This window comes from Bos taurus, chromosome 17 (genome assembly GCF_002263795.3).
Source record: "Bos taurus isolate L1 Dominette 01449 registration number 42190680 breed Hereford chromosome 17, ARS-UCD2.0, whole genome shotgun sequence".
Classification (NCBI taxonomy): domain Eukaryota; kingdom Metazoa; phylum Chordata; class Mammalia; order Artiodactyla; family Bovidae; genus Bos; species Bos taurus.
The window spans coordinates 65,036,048-65,054,244 of record NC_037344.1 but is presented as its reverse complement, the minus strand read 5'-3'; the positions used below and the strand labels follow the sequence as shown (position 1 = coordinate 65,054,244).

The window sequence follows — 18,197 nt, the reverse complement described above, 5'->3', positions numbered from 1 at the left end:
CTGCTGTAAGGGATGTGTTTCGTCTCCTATTTTGCATGAGAGAAAATGGAGGCTCAGAACAACAAGACAGCTTACTCACCCAAAGCCTCACCAGGTCGTCACTGGGATAACCAGTCTTTTTGGCTAAAGTCCCTTCTTCTCTTCCCACTAACAACAGCTGTTGCTTTCTGAGCTCAAGTCTTACCATTATCCCCTTTTACAGATTGGAAGACTGAGGCACAGTGAGTTTAAGCAGCATGCCCAAGACCACCCAGCTAATAAGTGGTGAGGCTGGGATTCCAACCCAGAGGATCAGACCCCGAGAGCCTCTTCATACTCTCTCATTGTTCTCCTGTTGGCTGTTGACTCCCTAAACCATCCTTGCCCTAGACCAGTGGGTCTCAACTGGGGTGCTGCCGGCCTTCCAAGGGACACTTGGCGATGTCTGCAGACATTTCTGGCTGTCACAGTGTGGTGCTGGTGGTGGGGATGGATTCACTACTTGGCATCCAGTGAGTGGAGACCAGGGAAGCTGCTCAATATTCTACAGTGCAAAGGACAGCCCGCACCACAAAGAATGTTTTCTTGTTGTTCTGTCACCAAGTCGTGTCCGACTCTGTGACCCTATGGACTGCAGCCCTCCAGGCCTCCCTGACCCTCACCATCTCCCCAAGTTTGCCCAAGTTCATGTCCATTGAGTCGGTGATGCCATCCAACCATCTCATCCTCTGCTGCCCCCTTCTCCTCTTGCTTTCAATCTTTCCCAGCATCAGGGTCTTTTCCAGTGTGTTGGCTCTTTGCATCAGGTGGCCAAGGTATTGGAGCTTCATCATCAGTCCTTCTAGTGAGCATTAAGGGTTGATTTCCTTTAAGATTGACTGGTTTGATCTTGCTGTTCAAGGGACTCTCAAGAGTCTTTTCTAGCACCACAGTTCAAAAGTCAATTCTTTGGTGCTCAGCCTTCTTTATGGTACGGCTCTCACATTCGTACGTGACTACTTGTTGGCAAAGTGATGTTCGGTTTTTAATATACATCCTGGGCAGGGCATAGGACCGCCCCCACTGCAAAGAATTATTCCATCCTAAATGCCAGTAGTGCTAAGATTGAGAAACCCTGTTTTAAACACACAGACTTGGTGACAAGGCAGACAAGGATTTAGGTGCAAGTTGGGAGACGTTTCCAAAAAGCACAGGTAGGGAGAGATAAAGGACCCAGGAGGAGAAGGGCGAGCAGAGTAGCGAGTTAGTCACCATGTATGTTGCTGTCTTGGATAACTGGCACTTGATCTCATGAGGCGTCTCTCGGACACATGCAGAACACACATTTCAGAATGTTCTCACTCGAGGGGTGAGGGAGCTGGGGCGTTTATACACAGCTCCTTCCAGTCGCTGACTGCTCCAGGGAGGCACTGATTGTAGTCCACCCCACCCACGGGCAGAAGGAACCCTGGTGGCTGGAGAAACCCTTAGGCAAGGAGACACTTAGCTGGCAGATGGCCGTGGAGCTGCACACACAGAGGGTGTGAGTGGGCGCAGCCAGCATCTGTTCCCCTGGCACACACGGGGCCACGACAGGCTAACGTGGATATTCCCCAAAGAGGAAAGACGTCGAGCACCCAGCCTGGCTCCCAGCGAGAGCCTACAAATCATTTGTTGGGTGGGTCCCCGTAGAGCGAGCTGCCAGGGAAGGCAGCCGCAGGGCATCTGGCCCCTAGGATGAATCAGCTCTCTGGGGGGACGTGGTACCACGGAGAGGCTGGGGCAGCTCCAGACCTCGGTCCTGGGTGGGAACAGATGTAGGGATACACGTCAGGGCACTCTGTGGCTCTTAATGACACAGGAATGTGAGGCTTTGCTCCTAACGGGCCATAAAGGAACGCAGGTGAAAACACAGGCTAAACCAAGGCCTTACCACCAAGCCTGCCCCACACCCCAGCCCTGACAGCACTGGATGTGAGCACGGGCATTAGGAGGCCTGGCACAAGGAGTCCAACCTCACCAGGGAGGACATCTGCTCTAAAAACGTCCTCACCACCAGCTGTGGGCACTTAGACAAAGGGACTCGCGGAGCCATTATCCATCGAATGGGAACAACAGGGCCACAGAGGGTTAGATAAAATGAGGTTTACAGAAACAAGCTATAACTTATTACTCACTTGTTTAACAGATATGCATACAGTGCCTAACAAATGCCAGGCTTCCTTTTGAGAATTTTCCAAATATTAATTCATTTAATCACCACCACAGCCCTCTGGAATTGACGATCTTGGTAGTAAGCTCAGTTTCCATTCACTAAGCATCTACTTCCCAGCAGGCACCATGCAAATGGCAGGACATACATTATAGCCTCGTGTGCCAGTGTCTAGGGTTGCCCTTCCCCTCTGCTGTCTTTTATTTAATTTTTTGGCCACGCTGCATGACTTGCTGGATCTCAGTTCCCCAACCAGGGATGGAGCCCGCTCCCTCGGCAGTGAAAATGCAGAGTTCTAACCACTGGACTGCCGGGGAATCACCCCCTCTGCTGTCTTGACAACTATTTGAGGCCTCATTCTATGGGTTCTACAATGACCAGCTTATTATCTCACTGAATCCTTACAATAATCTGTTGAAGTAAAAAGAAAACAGTGACAAGCACATAATAGCATTGGAGTGTTCTTTCTGTGCCAAGTACTTTATCTCATTTGATCCTCGTGAGAGTCCTGTGAAATAGGTGCTATGAACATCCCCATTTTACAGATGAGGAAACCAAGGCACAGAGGGGTGAAGGGATTTGCCCAAGTTCAACCAGGATTCCAGAGCCCATGTCGCAGCTGCTACCCCATGGCACCTCACACCCAGGGACACCTAAGTTAGCCAAGCAGAGAGTGGTTATTCATTTGGGGGAAAATCAAGGCTGTCGATACCCGAATTTCCTGATTCCAAGTTCCCCTACTAACCCCAGAATTCACATCTCTTGTCCTCTGGTCCCATGTAGCTGAAGTCAATTTCAGAACCAGCTAAACAGATTGATTCCCCGAGCCGAGGGCCAGGGCAGCTTACCAAGTTCGGACTGCATGCCAGGGTAGATGATCCTGAACACGTAATCTGTGGCCTCGTCGTCTTCCTTGTCTGAAGACGTGGACTCGGATGAACCCTGGGGGCTTCGCTTGCGCAGTTTGGGGAATACTTTGCCCTGAAAGAACACACCCCAATGCCTGGCCCCTGGGACACACCTGTCCTGCAACCTGTACAGCCCGGGGGCTCCTGTGGGGCATGCATGAGCCCACGCAGCCACACAAGGGCCCGAAGGCAAGAAGGGCACTCCCCACGGCTGACCCCCAGCCCTGCCTCCCTGGGCCCCCACGATCACTCACCTTCCCCCGCTGAGACCAGAGCGGTGGGTCCAGCTGTCCGTGAGGGAGCAGCCCGTTCTCCAGGCATGAGAGGAGCTGCAGGAGGTGCCCTCCCTTGGGGAAGCGGAAGGGCGGCCTCTGGATCCCGTCCTGGCTGACCAACACCACCGTCCCGCCGCTGTCCACTGCCGCCGCGACCCGGCCAGAGGAGACCCGGCAGGAAGTCACGATGAGGCGTGGGGATGCCCCCTCCTCCCCAGACATTCCCAGCCAGACCCAGGGGTCCCGCTCCGAGGCTCTGGGAAAGGCCTGGGCAGAAGGTCGGGGCAGTTTTCACCTCCTCTGAGTCTCCCTCACCCTACCCGCCATGGCCATCGACTGGAGAATGACCGGACAAGACCAAGACGAAGGTGGGCAGCCTCCCTGCAGCCACCCAACAAAGGAAGATGACGACACCCTCAAACACCCCGGACAGGTTGACCTGACCTATTTCTGTACGGAGGCTGTCAGACAGATCCCTCTGCAGGGCATGCTTTACATGCCTTAAGCACGTACTATAGACACACAGCACATTACCGGCACTGTCTCATTGTAATACTCAAAACAGCCTGTGAGGCATATCTATTATTGCCTGTTTTGCAAATGATAAAACTGAGGCTCAGAGAGGCTATGTCACTTGCCCAAGGTCACACAGCTGGTGAGTAGCAGAGCCTGGATTTGAACCCAGGTGTGTTTCATTAAATAGGCTTAAACTACTATCTTTTATGCCTTGGTGAGGTGCAGATTCCTTGCTTTCTAAAGCAGGATGGCCTTTTGCTTATTCAGAACGTACCTTCTTTGAGCTATAAACTCCAGTTATAAATCTTCGATTTTCAGAACACTGAACTCGGAGGGACAAAGGCCTGGATTTGGGACCAGACTGGGGAGCTTAGAAAGGCTGTCTGTGCACCATGCTGCTCCCTCGGCTCTAAGATGGGAACGACGGTGCCTCTAGCACTGGGTTGTAGCAACAATTAAACGTGAATAGTGAGAACCGCGCCTGACACATGGCTTTGACGCTGAGCCCTTAACAAATGTCACTTGATCCTCACAACAACCCCATGAGCAGACACTGTTACTATCCCCATTTTACAGATGTGTAAACTGAGGCTCAGAGAGGTGAGGTCACTCGTCTGAGGCTGCACGGATAATAAGGGGGCGGGGAAGAAGCCCCATGTCTACCCACGGTCCATACCTTGCTGATGGCAATGCAGGTAGACAATCTCCTCCAGGCGGATGGTCATGGCATAGTCCCAGTAGACACTGGAAGGGGCGGGAGGGTCAGGCTTGCAGGATGCCTGTCCCACTCGTCATGGCGAAGCCCCACCCACAGGCTCCTTCACCCTCCTCACCAGGACCACCTAACCCCCAACTTCCTTGTCCCGACTTCCCAGACTCTATCTCCCCTTCTTCTGGGTCCAGTATCCCAGTTTTCCAGCTTTCCCTACACACACATGTCTTTAACCTCAGTCCATGTGGCTGAGGCTGACCTCTCCTACCCTCCCCCTTCAGGACTCCAGGAATGGGCACCTGACCCTGGCTTGGCTGATATCATATGACACTGTTCCGGACCTTGACCCAAGCAGAACCAGTGAGACGCAATTATTAGATCTATGTGAGAACTCTCTGGGGAAGAAGGGCTTGTTTGTGCTAGGAGCGTAGCGGTAAGGCTGACAGAAGTCTGGAGATGTAGCGGGCCCTATGCAAGAAGAGCCTGCCTGTGAACGGAGTCAACAGTCAGGGAAGGAGAGCCAAGAGATGGAAAGAGGTCAGGTCCTCATTTGAGCCTCTGGATCCAGCCACGCCTGAAGCCACCACCCATCCCTGCATTTTTTTCGGTTCATGCGAGCCAATGCTTCAGGCAGCTTGAGTTTGGTTTTCTGTCACCAGCAGACGCTGGGGAGAAGAAGTGAGGAAGACAGATTCCTTGCCTTCATAGAACTGAGATCTAAAGGGTGAGACAGTCAGAACACAAGTAGGGACAGATTTATTAAGATTTTGTAAATGCTAAGAAGGAGATTCAGGGCTATGTGCAATCTGAACTCAGCGGGGAGGTCATAGAAGGTCTGATATTGAGGTTTCAGATGAATAAGCTGAGATAAGGTTCAAGGGCAAGAGTGTTTCCTGGCTCCCAGAGGATTTCTCCATAAGAAACTCAGGTGTCTGGCTGGAGTTGAATTATCTGACCCAGCTGAGGACTGACTGTACCTCCCAATGACCCTCTCTGAGGACAGATGGGAACCTCTGCTCAGGAAGTGATCAGCTTAGAGAATGAAATTAATCACACCAAAGCCTGGCGGTAATCACACTGAAGTTTAACATCACACAGAACACAGTAACAGTGCTCTGTTTATGGCCCTTGAAGAGAGTCCTTATTCTATTCATATATATATATATATACACACACACACACACACACACGCACATGCACACATACACATGTATATAAACACATATATGCATACACACATACATATATTTACAAGTATGTATATAAACTTCTAGATAAAATCCTATAATCCTATGACATCTGTTTGCTACTGCAGGGCAATACACAGGGCAGAGGAGGGTGAGGGGGAGGTTGTTAGGGCTGTGTGATGGGTACTTGAGTTCTTTCTACTTTCATGTTAGAAAGTGAAAAAGTGAAAAGTCGCTCAGTCATGTCCGACTCTTTGTGACCCCATGGACTATACAGTCCATGGAATTCTCTAGGTCAGAATACTGGAGTGGGTAGCGTTTCCCTTCTCCAGGGGATCTTCCCAACCCAGGGATCGAACCTGGGTCTCCCGCATTGCAGATGGATTCTTTACCAACTGAGCCATCAGGGAAGCCCTTTATGTTAGAAATTCCCCATAAGCAAAAGTTCTGAGGAAGTCAAGAACGTGTACAATAATAATAGAATCCCCAGCCACCAGGTCTCTTAGGAGCATGACTCCAAGGCCTTTGTTGGGTCTTATAACTCACAGGGCATCCAGGAGCCCTGGACGAGATGCTCACACCAACACCTCCAGCTTCCTTTTGCATTGGGTGATGGGTAATGGGGCTGGAGACCGGGAAGTATTGCCATTTCTGGGCTTACAAGATCTTTGTTAGTATTTCTCTCTCCCGGTGGTGTTTGCTCATGGCACTGCCTAATTCCCACCCCCTAAGACTCTTCCAGTCGGTTCTCAGATCCCATGAATTAGCCATGAGGCCACAGCTGCAGGGAGGCTGGGCCACATTGGCCCTAACAACCAGACAGATCAGGGCCAGGGGCGGGGCACAGGGACAGGGCGCAATCATCCCTGTGCTAAGGGGAAGGGAGGGACTTACCTCTTCTCATAGTCCAGGTCCCCCACAGACCCGTTCATCAGCTGGTTGGGCGTCCACTTCAAGGTCATGACGTCAGCCGTCTGGTGCAGGGACAGGTACCCCGGCACAGCCTCCATGTCGTCTCTCTGCAGAGAAAGGAGGACTCAGGCCTGGTCCGTGGTGCCAGAGTCACAGTGGACTCAAGCCCTGGCCTATGGGACTCGCAGGCACGTAACCAGAACCAAGACGTTGGCTCATTCCCTCCAAGGCCATGTCCACTGGGAAGACCCTGACCCTCCCTCCACGTGGCTGTGCCAAACAAAGCCCTCTGCAACCAACCACCAGGATGGGTTTGGTTCTACGGGGTCCAGCTGTGAGAGCCGCCCACTGTACCCAGGGCCCTAATGCAAAGGTGGGGTCGGGGGGTGGTCTTTAGAACAAGGAATGGGGCTCTGCCCTTTCAACAATACCTTTTTCAAAACAGAAGGCATTTATCTGCCATCACTGTGGCCAGTCTTAAGCGAGAAAGAGAGCGCAGCTGAGCTCCATGTCCCATCCCACAGATGTTACCCAGAAGCCCCTCCCCAGATATCCCCTCCATGCTCCCCGCCCAGCAGCTCCATCCTCCGCCTTCCCAATTCATCTGCTGAGCTTCTCACTTGCTCCACTTTATCCCAAGTGGGGTGCGGTGGAGGGGGCTCCAAGACTCACATGTAAGAGGCAGCCCTCCTCCTTTCAGACCCACCCCCAAAAACATGTGGAGACAGACAACCAACATTTACTGAGCACTCAGGGTGTACCGAGCCCGGCTCTGCTCCACCAGTATCATCTCAACCACACTGCAACCCTGGGAGGTAGCATCCTTGCCATATTTCATCGATTCTAAGGCACACAACTGTTTTCTCACATTTTAATGCACCTGAAGTGGGGATGCGTCTTATAATCAGCAGTTATCTTACAACTGTGACATAGTCATTCTTGCCCAGTCTTGTGCAGACTCAGTTACAGACGTTTATACTGTTGACCCCTCAATGAGGTTCTGTGTAATGGTTTTTACTCCACATGCAGAGTATGGGGGCTTTTTAAAATGTCTTCGAAAAGATGATAGACTGTGATCTGATTGGAAAAGTGACTGTGTACACAGGAAGGCTGCTTCCTTCCTACATACACACCAGTATCTGCACTCCATAAGCACTGGCTGTGAAGACGTTCCCCTTGATATCCTAAGCACCCTGTGCAGAGCAGGTTCAGCAAAGATGAGGGAACTAAGTGAGTGAGTGATGACAAGGGAGAATGATAGATAAGACAGCAGGGTGGACAGGCAGTGGATAGATGGACTGGAAAACAAATGGACAAATGGACGGATGGAGGTTAAAGATGGGTGGATGGATGATTAATGGGTGGAGTTGATGATGGATAGAAGGATGGATGGATGTATGGATGGACATAATGATGGATAGACGGATGGATGAATGGTTAGGTGGCTGGGTGGATGTAAATATAGGCAGATGGATAAAAAATGGTGAACGGATGCACAAACAGAAGGATGGGTGAATACAGAGGCTGGAAGAGAGTTGACTGGCTGGCTGGGTGGGATACTGACAGATGAATGGATGGATGATTAATGGGTGGAGTTGATGATGGATAGAAGGATGGATGGATGTATGGATGGACATAATGATGGACAGATGGATGGATGAATGGTTAGGTGGCTGGGTGGATGTAAATACAGATGAATGGATGGATGATTGAATAGAAGGACATACCAGCCTGTGGGTGAACAGATGGAGAGATGGAGATATTGGCAGATGCATGAACAGGCGGATCAGTGAGTGGATGGATGGATAGATGGATGAGCAACCTGGGGCCACAGGGACCCCCCTCCTCTGTAACCTGGAGCCAGACCCGCAGTGGAAGCCCTGGGCCAAGACAGGGACTCTCACCGGCTGGACCAGAACGTTGTTCTTGCCGTAGAGCAGGGTGGCGCGGGAGTTCTGATGCAGGGACTCCACATAGTCACGGGCAGAGAGGGAGGGCCGGTCGTCCATGCTGCCACTCGAATGCCTTTTCTGGATCTGGCAACGTGCGGGGAGGTGGCGGGTGAGGCCTGAAGTGACCGTCAAGGCCCCAGTCCACTCCCCACCTCCATGCGGAGTCCAGAACTCAGCTGGACTCCCCCCTGGGGCCCCACTGTCCTCCCCACTCACGCAGAGGGCCGGGCGCTTGGTGGGCGAGTCCTGCCTCAGGTGCGAGCTGTGGATGCGGTGCCTCTGGACGAGCTCATCGGCCGAGGGGTCCGTCCAGAAGTGATCGGAAGTCTTCATCTTGGTGTACTCCAGGGCGCAGGGCCCCACTGCGGAGCAGATGGGGCTGGGAGCCCATCGCCTGGAGAGTCCTCCTTCCCTTCTCCCACCAGCAGGACCACTTATTTCCCTACTCCTCCCCTCCAGCAGCTAGGGTACCCCAGGCTCCTGCCAAAGAGGGACCAGCGCAGGAGCCTGAAATCGAGAAGCAGGGACCAGTTTTGAAGGTGGGAGGCTGGAGTGGGGCGAGACAGGCCCTTCGGAGGTGACCCCTCGAGCTGAGACCGAGATCCAGATGAGGCTCAGGGCGCTGGCTGGGCCACTTACCCAGCAAAGATGCAAGGATGGGGCCGTCCACCGGGTCCATCAGGAGAGCTTCTTTCTCGTAATACTTACTAGCAAGAGGAAAGGACATGCAGGGTTGGATGGTGACCAGCAGAGGGCGCACAGTCAACTACAGCCTGATGGTTGAGAGCCGACAGACTGGGTTCAATGTCCCTCTGGTCACCCAGTTACTGCTGTGAGCCTCAACTGCCCCATCTGCAAAATGGGCATAATGATAATATTATGGGCTGCCTAAGGACGTTTGAGAGCGACAACAGATGTCAGGCACTTAGCACAGCGCTTGGCTGTAACTGCCTAATACAAAGGCTGTGGAAAAGCCTTAATGATAATAACAGGAACAATCATTAGAAGGCTGTTGAGGCCTGGCTGATTCTATCTGCTTCTCTTGCATCTTCCATCTCAGACAGGAAGGCACTTAGAGGGTCAGATGACGTCTGCCCTTCTAATGTTATCGAGGCAATAAAACATTTTAGCTGTGGTGTGTCCCCAAAAGCTGTACTAACAGGCCTTCCCGTCTGGGTAACCCATGCAGATGATGCTGGGCTGACATGATCAGAAATGCCTCCTGGCCTCCGACTCTCCAAAATAACATGCGATGCAGTCAATGGTGTTTGAGCTGAATGGTTTCTGTTTTTGTTCGTTTGAGTTGTGTGTGCTCAGTCGCTCAGTCGTGTCCGACTCTTTGAGACCCCACATAGGATTCTCCAGGCAAGAATACTGGAGTGGGGAGTCATTCCCTTCTCCAGGGGATCTTTTCGAATCAGGGTCTCCTGTATTGCAGGTGGATTCTTTACCGTCTGAATCACCAGGGAAGCCCGAATTGTCGCGTACTGGCCTCAAATTCTTTGCAAATTCATACAGTCTAGAAACAGAACTCCAGAATGGAAAGGACCTTGTCCTGACTCCTGAGGGATCTCAGGCCCAGACAGGGGAAGTGACTTGTCCGAGGCCGCACAGTAGGTGGATGTAGGCTATTCCAGCCAGTTCAGCTCTTCTTCCCGTTCAACAGCAGCGGGTGAAGAGCCCAGAATCTAGAGTTGGACATACTACCTGGGAGGCCAGCCTGGCTCCTCCCTCCCTGTGTGTCCCTGGACAGGTGACTACCCTCTCTGAGCTTCAGTGTCCTTTAGCTATAAACAGGAAGAAAGACAGAACTTACTCACCCAGGGCTGCTGGGAGGAATAAATGTCCAACTTCATGTACTATGTTCTGACATTGGGAGAGGTTCTCACTAAACGTGACGTGACTGTAATATCACCCCAAAGAAACCTTCAGTCATCCAGAATGCTGGCCAGGGCAGAATGACGTGCCCTGGACGTGCTCAACATCAAGTTTATACGTTTCAGTGTCAGATCTGAAGCTAAGACTTGGAGACACTTTCCAGTCCACCGCTCAGTTTCTGTTCCCCAAATCAGCACAGTTATGTGACCACAACCTGGAAATAATGCCTTAAGAATCGCAGGCGTAGATGGGAGTAAGATGTGACTTAGAGGGCAGCCCCAGGGAGTCTCTTCAGGGTGATGGGTTCTTTGGTACAGTATTCTGTAGCCTGAGTGTGGTGTTGGGTTTTATGAAACTAGGCATGTATTAAACTTTCATAGAATTATATAGCAAAAAAAATAAAGAGTGAGGTTGGTTAACGTACTACGCCAATGGCAATGTCTTGGTTTTGAGACTTGTAGTATGGTTATGTAGGATGTTAACACTTAGGGTAGGCAAGAATTCTCTGTACTACTGTTTCAATTCTGTGTGGATCTAAAATCCAAAGTGTTTAATGAAGAAACAGTGTGTTGGTATTGCTAATCTGTGTCTTAGTTGCTCAGTCATGTCTGACTCTTTGTGACCCCAAGGACTGGGGCCCACCAGGCTCTCTGTCCATGGAATCCTCCAGGCAGGAATACTGGAGAGGGCAGCCGTTTCTTTCTCCAGGGGATCTTCCTGATCCAGGGATTGAACTCAGGTCTCCTGCATTGCAGGCAGATTCTTTACTATCTGAGCCACCTTGGAAGCCCTAATAAACTACTCTAATAAATAAATAAGCTACTCGAATAAACTACTAAATAAACATGACCAATTTCTTCAGCAGGAAAACTCAAGCTCATGCCAAAGGCAGTAACTACATAGAACCTGGACCCACAGCAAGGCAGGGGGCAGAGAGGTGCTATAAATTACTAGAAGGTGAAGAGGTTAACTGGAGCTCTGGAGCCTGGATTTCTTTCAGTTCCTCTCTGGCCTCCAGGCCTTTGTGCCTGCTGTTCCCTCCGCTGGGAACACTTTTCCCCACACCCTTCTGCTGGGTAACACGCCCTTCAAATTGAAGTTTGACTGTCCCATCTTCCAGGACACTTTCCCTGACGACCCAGAGGAAACTAATCGCCACCCATCATCCGTCCTGGCACACTCATCACAGATTATCACGATTACTATGGGCCTGTTCTCCCTGCTAAATGCGAGCTTCGTGAGGGGAAGCACTTTGCTCTGCACTTTCAGACATATTTTCCTAGCAAACGGGCAAAGGAAAGGAGTGCTGGCCATGAGGACTCTCAGATCACAGATCTGCCAGTAGCTCCTCATTGCTCTCTTCATAATATCCAAGTTCCTTAACATGACAGGCAAGACCAGTGTATCCTCAACATCTAGGTTAGTGCCTGGCATCGTAAATGTTCATTAATTATTTAGCGGATGAATAAACAGATCCACAGATGAATGCATGCCAAGAAGACTTGCACTACAAAACCTCTGCTGCTGCTGCTGCTGCTGCTAAGTCGCTTCAGTCATGTCTGACTCTGTGCGACGCCATAAAACCTCTATACCTGGGCAATCGGAGCTAGGAGAGAAAATGTAAAAAATACCACTAGGCCTTTCCAAAATGCTGTGTGCTCACTAACTCCTTTTTTCGCCTCTTCTCCAGAGTGGCAGCAATTCCCATCCTGTCCCATTCACCAGAAGAGACACCAGAGGCACAGAGAAGTTAAATGACTCCCCTAGGGTCACATAGTGAATGGACTGTGGGCTTCACTCACGGGAAAAGAAACATCTCTTGACTGTAAGATCCTTACACCCCACCCCAGTTCTGAAGATCCTGCATTGCTAATAAGCACCCAAACCTTCCCAAGGTTCTAACTTTGGCTAGTTTAGAGTCAAACAACCAGGAAGTCCTTATTAGTCACTTTCAAATCAAGTGTATATCAAGAGGGCAAAAAGAAAGCAGCTCTGTGAGAGAGGGCGCAATTCCCAAGATGGCCAGCAGGTGGAAGCAGAGTGCACCCAAGTGTTCCTTCCCACTCACCTGCTGTTTTCCACAAGGTAATGAACAATTTTGTCCAGGACCTTCTCAAACAAGGCCGTGCGGATCCACAGGTGCTTGATGGCAAGTGGGGACAGGCTGGGCAGTTTTGGCAGCTTTCGCACATTCTCCTGGAGGCCCTGGATCTGATTTCGCCTTTGAGACCAGCAAAGAAAGAGAATAGATACAACAGAGGAAATCCAACAGGATCAATATGCAAATGGGAAAGTGTCCAACTTCTCTAAGAAATGAAAGAATGGCAATTAGAACAACAGCAGGAGCCCACACTGCTCCTGGAGAATGGGAGAAGAGTTGAAAAAATAACAACACCCAGTGGGTGTGAAGACGTGGTTAAATCTGACCCTTTTATACACTGGTGATGGGTGAGCCAGATTCTCATACTGAAATTTCTCTGTCTCTTACTTTCTCTCTCTCAGCTGGAAAGCAGTGCCGGCCAAGAAAAGTCTTGGATTCTTCTCTCATTTTGGAGGCTCCCCCATTGCTCTGGAGAAGCAAGCTTTATAACACGACAAGCAGGGTGCTCTACAACCTTGCCCCTGTCTACCTTTCTGGCCACCTCCTTACCACTCCCTGCCTCTGACCCCAGGATCCAACCAGAGATCTCTGCAGATCCCTGAAGCTGCCAAGCTTTCATCTGAGGACTTTCTGTGAGGGGCTGCTTCTTTCTGGCTTCCCTCTCCACTCTATTATCTGGTTGAACTCTACTCACTCTTGAGGTCTCAGGGAGGGCACCCCCTCCGACAGGAAGCCCTCGTGCACCAGCTGAAGCTGGGGAGGGGCCCCTCCTCTGTGTTCCCTGGATCTCTGCAGCTTAACTTCTGGCTCACTTCTCTGTCTTCCCCTCCACAATGGGACCTCAAAGGCATGGATTATGCAATTCAACTGCTTTTTAAATAAAACACCGAGAGTCTACCACATGGCAAGCTTTGGCCCTGCTTCACGCCTGTATCTCTAGGGCCCGGCACAGTGCCTGGCGTGTACGGGGGCTCAGTAAATATGCCCATAAAAGAATGATTGCAAAAATGAGTGAATGGGCCCCTGGAATGGACATCTCTCATTTCTCCATCAGAAAGCTGCTCCCAATGTTATGGAAGGTCCATGGAAATCCACCTCCTTTAAGAAGCTATCAGCAGACACCTGGGAATTTAGCAGACGGACTGGAAGACCCCTAAAGACCAGGTGGCTGAAGAGTGAGATTCCAAATGGGAACTGGCAATGCTAAGTCCAGAGCACTGCCCATGGTGCAGTTCTGGCCAGCAGCCCTGGGCTGGCAGGGTCTGAAGGGCAAGGAAAGGGCCATTTCTCTCCCAGTGGGGTGGAGTGGCCACTCATGGTGGCGAGGGCAGACACATGACTTGCCTGTCTCTCTCTCCCTTCTCTTGCCCATAACACATGTGGCTAATCAATCCATGCACTGTTTCCCACGAAGCCTACTCACAGCTCCAGAACTTTCCACGAGACAGTTCTCTGCCGGTCTTTGGGCTCCTGTAAAAGCAATGAGCTCTGGCAGGAAACCACCTCACAGCCACCAGCACCAACTGGGGATGAAACCTATTTGCCACTCCTGACTGGGCTCCAGGTGGGGGCTTGGTTGTGCAGTTGGGACTCGGGGTGGTTCTGGTGGGAGGCACTCATTTACACATTTTCAGGCCATGAGCCACTAAGACAATGCCCCTATAAGTGGCTGCTTCACCGTGAGCCTCAGATCCACGCAGATGGCGACTATGTGGTTATATTAAACTTCGATCTGCCTGCATTTGGCACAGGCCTGGCTCAGTAGGCACTTACTCATTCAACAATCATTTCCTGGGCCTTTCCCAGGTGCTGGGTGCTCTCCCAGACACTGGTGACCTAATGGGGACAGCACATATGCAGCTGCCTATCCTCATGGAGTTCAGAGGCCAGTGGGGGGGACTGATAACAATCAGGTTAACAGTAAATGAATGAATGAAAAATTATAGGTGGTGATAACAATTGGGAAGATAATAAACAGACTGATACAAAAGAGAAATGGGGCAAGGGTTAGAATCTACTACCAGTTAGAGGACATTACCATCCTTGGGGATGACAAGGGAGCCACCACGGAAGATGAGGGGTGTGAACTGGGAGGAGGGTAGAGCATGTGCAAAGGCCCCGGGGTGTGAAAGGCCCTGGCAGCTTTGAGGAGCAGAATGGAGAGTGGAGAGGGTGCTGGGAGGCACAGGCTCTTGCAGAGCCCAGGGAGGAGCCCAGGCTGTCCGCTGGGGGCGCCCCAGCCCACACCCCGCACTCAGCACTCACGCGCTCTCAATCAGTTGCTCCAGGTCCTGCACCTTGCGGCTCAGCTCCTCGGCCGGCGGGAAGCTCTTGCCCACTTTCATGAAGAGCGCTGCGATTTTGTTGCTGCGCAGGAAGCCAGCCGCCCGCCTCCGCAGCCCGTGCAGGACGCAGGCCTCCACGGCCGCTGCAGGGACACCGCGGTCAGCAGGCCCCGCCCATGACCCCCCCCCCCCAACGCCCAGCCTGGTTCTGGGCTTTCTCGGTCACACACAGGTGCCTTGAAGGTCTGGGGCCCCATAGCATCACTATGACAGCATCATAGTTAAAAGCTTGTATGCCTCTCCACTGTCCGGCCCCTCAAAAGGGAGCAAGAGGGCTTGGTGGTGAACCCACGCTTGCTGCCCTGGGTCAGAGCACCTCTGTTCACATCTTCTCCTGGCCACTAACCAGCTGTGTGATGGGGTGAGGCGAATCAGTTCCCCTCCACATGTCTCAGTTTCCTCATCTGTAAAATGGGATAGTATGAATAGTAACCTCATAAGGTTGCTGTCAGGATCAGGTGGGGAGAATGCATGGAAAGCACTTTGCCCAGAGCCTGGCACGTGTGTGTGCTTCATGAAAGTTAGCTATTACTCCTCTCAATGATGGAGGGGAGCCGGGACCGCGCGACTGCCTAGCTTTATTTCAGTTAAAAGAATCACACTGCCGTCATTACGACTGTGCCTTCAGTAACAGCTAACATTATGGATCTCATTCAATCTCCGCCATGGCCAGGCAGAAAGGAAAACCATCCCCGTTTTCCAGATGTCGAAACTGAGGCTCCCAGAGGTGAACTGAATTGCCAGGGCCACCCAGCAAATGAGCGATGGAGCTGGGAGTCATACCCACGTCTGGGCCCAGTGTGTGCTCACAACATCTGTGCCTCCATACCCACGTCTGGGCCCAGCGTGTGCTCACAACATCTGTGCCTCCACAAAGGGCCTTTGAAGAGAGGTTTCAGTCATAATCTTCCCATTTCTGGGTCTCCCCTGGAGGCTCTGTCCAGCCCTCCTCAAACAAGAGACCGGGGTGTAGCCTGGGTTCTACCACTAACTTGCTGTGTGACCTCAGGCAAATAACTTTCCCTTTCTGCCCCTCACTGTTCCCTTCTAAGAAACAGGCCCTGTGCATGCCATTCTGATGACCTCTACCTTACATATCTGATACTTTCAGCAGCCTTAACTTTTTTTTATTTAAAAATTAATATGTATTTATTTGGTTGTAGCGGGATCTTCAGTTGCGATGTGTGCACGCTTAGCTGTGGCATGAGGGATCTAGTTCCCTGACTGGGGATCGATCCTGGGCCCCCTCCGTTGGCAGCGTGGCATCTCAGCCACTGGACCACCAGGGAAGTCCCTCAGCAGCCTTTGTCTTCTGACTTTCCGTCTTACACAGCAGCCTAGGAGCTCACACTGGTATGCACCAGGCGCATAATCCATGTCTATGGGGAAATGTGAGCTTATTAAGAGCTACTCCTCACTCTTACTGGGCACCTGCTGGGCGTCAGACCAGCGTTAAGATTCACCTTCCCTAATCCCTGTAGTGAAACTCAAGAGGCCAGTTTTCTAGTTACTGTTGTTTCATAGAGGAGGACACCAGCACGTGCAGGGTTAAGGGCCTGGCAAGGCCATGCCATGCGTAAGGAGAAACGCTGAGAAGTTTTTGGGCGATTGCTTGTCCTATTCTTGCTGCTGCTGTCAGCAGTGACTTGGCTTTGAAGGACTGTTCACATACTGCCTAATCTGCTCATCGAATTAAAATATCCTGGGTGATCATCTTTAAAATAGCTTCGATTTTGCCTAAATATCTAGGACTTTTCATTTGCTTACATTGATTAAATTCATGATCTAGTCCAGCTTGGTAGACATTGTTCCATTTTTTTCTGATAATGGCTCATAAGGAACGGACGAAATAAACCTCAGGGACATCCTTCAGACCTCATTTAATGCCAGCACGTTTCTCTCACCCTTGAACTTTGATCACAGTTAGAGAATTATTATGATTTTTATCACTTGCTAAAATCTTCTAAGTCTTGATCTTCTAAGTCTTTAATTGGTAGGTATGCTAGCAAGCCCTGAAACAGACATGCATATTAAGTTTTTTGCAAATAACAATGTCCGGGAGAAAAAAGAAAGCCAGAGATCTATATCTATATTTATATATCAGTTCAGTTCAGTCGCTCAGTTGTGTCCGACTTTGTGACCCCATGAACCGCAGCATGCCAGGCCTCCCTGTCCATCACCAACTCCCGGAGTTTACCCAAACTCATGTCCATCGAGTTGGTGATGCCATCCAGCCATCTCATCCTCTGTCGTCCCCTTCTCCTCCTGCCCCCAATCCCTCCCAGCATCAGGGTCTTTTCCAATGAGTCAACACTTTGCATGAGGTGGCCAAAGTATTGGAGTTTCAGCTTCAGCATCAGTCCTTCCAATGAATATTCAGGATTGATCTCCTTTAGGATGGACTGGTTGGATCTCCTTGCAGTCCAAGGGACTCTCAAGAATCTTCTCCAACACCACAGTTCAAAAGCATCAATTCTTCGGCGTTCAGCTTTCTTCACAGTCCAACTCTCACATCCATACATGACTACTGGAAAAGCCATAGCCTTGACTAGACGGACCTTTGTTGGCAAAATAATGTTTCTGCTTTTTAATATGTCATCTAGGTTGGTCATAACTTTCCTTCCAAGGAGTAAGCGTCTTTTAATTTCATGGCTGCAGTCACCATCTGCAGTGATTTTGGAGCCTAGAAAAATAAAGTCTGACACTGTTTCCACTGTTTCCCCATCTATTTCCCATGAAGTGATGGAGATATATATTTCCATATACATGTGTGTGTATATGGGCATGTGTATGTATGTATTTTTACATACATAAAATACTTTTGGGGAATTCCCTGGTGTTCCAGGAACCAGCGCTTTCACTATCACGGGCCCAGGTTCAATCCCTGCTCAGGGAACTAAGATCCTACAAGCAAAGCAGTGTGGCCAAATATTTAATTTATTTATGTATGTGTATATATATATACATTTTTTTTTTGAGGGGGGCTTCCCTTGTGGCTCAGCCAGTAAAGAATCTGTCTGCAATGTGGGAGACCTGGGTTCCATCCCTGGGTTGGGAAGATCCCCTGGTGAAGGGAAAGGCTGCCTTCTCTGGTATGCTGGCCTGGAGAAAGAACTCCATGGACTGCATAGTCCATGGGGTGGCAAAGAGTCAGACACAACTGAGCAACTTTCACTTTCATTTATATTTATGTACTTAAAGATATATCACCTAAAAAAATAAGATCTTGCCCAAGGTCACC

The 18,197-nt window shown here is 50.6% G+C and overlaps 1 protein-coding gene across 3 annotated transcripts in view; it reads right to left on the bottom strand.

The window, feature by feature from the left end:
• SGSM1 (small G protein signaling modulator 1) overlaps window positions 1-18,197 on the bottom strand; it is a 74,039-nt gene that overhangs the window by 30,560 nt on the left and 25,282 nt on the right. For all 3 annotated transcript variants that reach the window (XM_005218060.5, XM_005218061.5, NM_001192421.2), the window contains 9 exons: window positions 14,877-15,039; window positions 12,579-12,731; window positions 9,272-9,339; window positions 8,849-8,994; window positions 8,585-8,716; window positions 6,663-6,787; window positions 4,546-4,613; window positions 3,333-3,496; window positions 3,019-3,151 (listed from right to left, as the gene is read on the bottom strand). In XM_005218060.5, the coding sequence (XP_005218117.1) occupies window positions 3,019-3,151; window positions 3,333-3,496; window positions 4,546-4,613; window positions 6,663-6,787; window positions 8,585-8,716; window positions 8,849-8,994; window positions 9,272-9,339; window positions 12,579-12,731; window positions 14,877-15,039 (1,152 nt within the window). The remainder of the gene's footprint in view (window positions 1-3,018; window positions 3,152-3,332; window positions 3,497-4,545; window positions 4,614-6,662; window positions 6,788-8,584; window positions 8,717-8,848; window positions 8,995-9,271; window positions 9,340-12,578; window positions 12,732-14,876; window positions 15,040-18,197) is intronic.